The 2,670-nt window shown below is 43.4% G+C and overlaps 1 protein-coding gene across 1 annotated transcript; it reads left to right on the top strand.

Annotated features, from left to right (window-relative positions):
- LOC109707141 (proline-rich protein 2-like) lies at positions 471-2,002 on the top strand. The gene is made up of 2 exons (XM_020228232.1): positions 471-721; positions 1,006-2,002. Exons 1-2 carry the CDS (start codon positions 559-561, stop codon positions 1,716-1,718), a joined length of 876 nt encoding a protein of 291 aa, XP_020083821.1. The 5' UTR covers positions 471-558; the 3' UTR covers positions 1,719-2,002.

Raw genomic sequence — 2,670 nt, 5'->3', positions numbered from 1 at the left:
TTTCTCTTTTCTTTTCGTTTCTTTTCTTTTCTTTTCTGACTCCCTCCACAGTTAGACTCCAACTTTTAAGCGCGCGCCATTAAATGAAAGACCGGTACAAAAAATGTACAGATACAGGTGCGCGCATGCAATAAAAAATAATATTTCGACTTTAACTTTGCAGAGTGAATATGTTGATTGAATGTGATGATCATAAATGGCGAAGGGGTTGTTCTTACAAAATAGATTTATATTGTAAGTAGTTAGTTATGTTGAATAGAGGAGGAAGTGAGGTTAATCTTAACAGAGGGATCAAAAAGGATTACTGGAACTGTGATTTGGCAAAAATAGCATTCAATTGCCGAAACTGCAAAGACGGTGGCGAATATGCCTTCTTCCCCGACTTCACTATTCGGGGATGGCCGCATGTGAAGCCCATAATGGCTCTGTCGGCTACCACCATCAATATAAATAGGCACGAGAATCCCAGGTCAGAAGCACAAGGACGAGCCACTACTTCTTCTTCTTCTTCTTCTTTCTTCTTCTTTCTTCTTTTGCGTAAGCAGTGGAGTTTCCAGGATGGGAACTCGGCTGCTGCTCTCCAGCGTTCTGTTCGCGCTTTGTGCGGTGCGCTTTGCTGCGGAATTCGTCGGGGCAGAAACGCCGGCGGCTGTGGTCGTCGGCTCGGCCGTGTGCTCAGATTGCGCGACGAAGAAGATTGAACATGAACGCGCATTCAACGGTAATGATATATGACAATATTTGAGTTTCTTTCTTGTTTTGCAACTCGAGATTTTCTAGCTTTCGTTATTCATATGAAACTAAAAATAAAAGCTTGGTTTTAGTGCTCTGCTGCAGTGTCTTAGAACTCGCATTGCTCTATGCCGAAATGCACTGTACATGCATCGAAGTTCGTTGTTAAAACATCTTCTAAAAAACCACTCACCCAAGTATAGTAATAAGTTGGAGAAATTAATTCGTTTTTAAAAAAGTTGACGTATTTTTTTTTTTGTTTCGTTGAAACAGGGCTTCACGCAGCCGTGAAGTGCAAAGCCGCCACGGGCTTATACGAGACCAAAGCCATGGGCGAGCTCGACAACACCGGGAGTTTCAACATCCCTCTCCCCGCCGACACCCTCGCCGCCGACGCCGACGACCTCAACCACGACTGCTTTGTAGAGCTCCACTCCACGGCGTCCCCTGAAGCCACCACCCCGTGCCCTGCAAAACCATCGAAGCTAATTCCCGCCGCCAAAGCAAACGGCGGCGAGCGCGTGTTCACCGCGGCATCCGGGCCGCTCTCGTTCGCGTCGGCAACGTGCACCTCCGCCACCTTCAAGTTTGACCCGTTCCACAAGCACCACAAGTTCGATTTCCCTCCAAAATCTCACTATTTCCCTCCCGTCTACAAGAAGCCGCTTCCGTCACCAACACCCGTGCCTACATACAAGCCCCCCGTTCCGGTCTACAAGCCCCCCGTTCCGGTCTACAAGCCGCCGACTCCGGTCTACAAGCCCCCCGTTCCGGTCTACAAGCCGCCCGTTCCGGTCTACAAGCCGCCGACTCCGGTTTACAAGCCACCCACCCCGGTCTACAAGCCAGTTCCCTTCCACCACCTGCATCCCAAGCCGTTTCCTCACTTCCATAAGTTCCCTCCTTACTCCCCTCACCCTCTGAAGAAGATCTTCAAGAAGAAGCACCACTTCTTTCCTCCTGCTAAAGCTGAAGCAAATCCTTAGAAGTAGAAGCTGTTGATGTATGGTGGTGGTGTGCTCAAGCTCTCCAGCTTCGTGTTGTTGTCTTTTAAGTTACTTTGCATTTTGAGAGAGAGAGAGAGAGAGTTATCTATTTGTGGTGTAATAAATTAAGATCGTGTTTAATTACTGTGTCTCAAGAGTACGTCTTAGATATATATACAGTGTACGGTGGTGGTTGCAATTAAGATTATTATAATTGATGTTACTGTTGTTTTCCCACAGCTTGCAAGTTCATAAGTTAATATATATCGTTTTATTGGCCTTAATTGATTTTATTAAATTTGTTTCAAGCATAGTGTGAAGAGAAATGCTAAGCCTACTACCCAAAGTGGGTTATAGGATTACAACTATTGATCCAAGGATTGTAATCCTATCTCCTCGCGTTAAATTTTTTTTTCTTGAATTGAATTTTACTAATAAAAAGGAAAGATGATGAGAATATATAGTAAAAATATAAGTGCCACTGGATGATAGGAATTGTAAGATTATAACTCACTTTCGGTTCCAGAGCTATAATTTCTATATAAAGTATGACAAAGCATTAGCACTGTACGCGTAGAACAGCTCCTTACTAGCGGTATCTCATTTCCATGATTATTTGTTTACTTTGAATATTGCACATTCTAGCCTAAGTATTTAATGTCAAGGATAGAATTCGTTGTGATTTGACGAGGGAGTGATATTTTAGTAAGAGAGATATAACAAATCTAAGATGCCTTAATTTCACAAAGGAAAGTTCGGTCGGGTTAAAAGTATGCTCGGTTCGACAAAAATATTGGTCAAAAATTATTTTCTCAATCCCAAAAAAACATTTCAAGAACAGGTCTTTATCTCAACCAAGAACCAAACCAAAATGGAACCGGCACTACAACAAAATTGTCTTTTAGCGACAATTATCTCATAAATTAGCGGAGATTATAATCGTCGCTACTCT

Source organism: Ananas comosus, linkage group 3 (assembly GCF_001540865.1).
Source record: "Ananas comosus cultivar F153 linkage group 3, ASM154086v1, whole genome shotgun sequence".
Taxonomy (NCBI): Eukaryota; Viridiplantae; Streptophyta; class Magnoliopsida; order Poales; family Bromeliaceae; genus Ananas; species Ananas comosus.
Note: the sequence above shows the minus strand (reverse complement) of the source record. Positions and strands in the feature narration are given on the sequence as shown.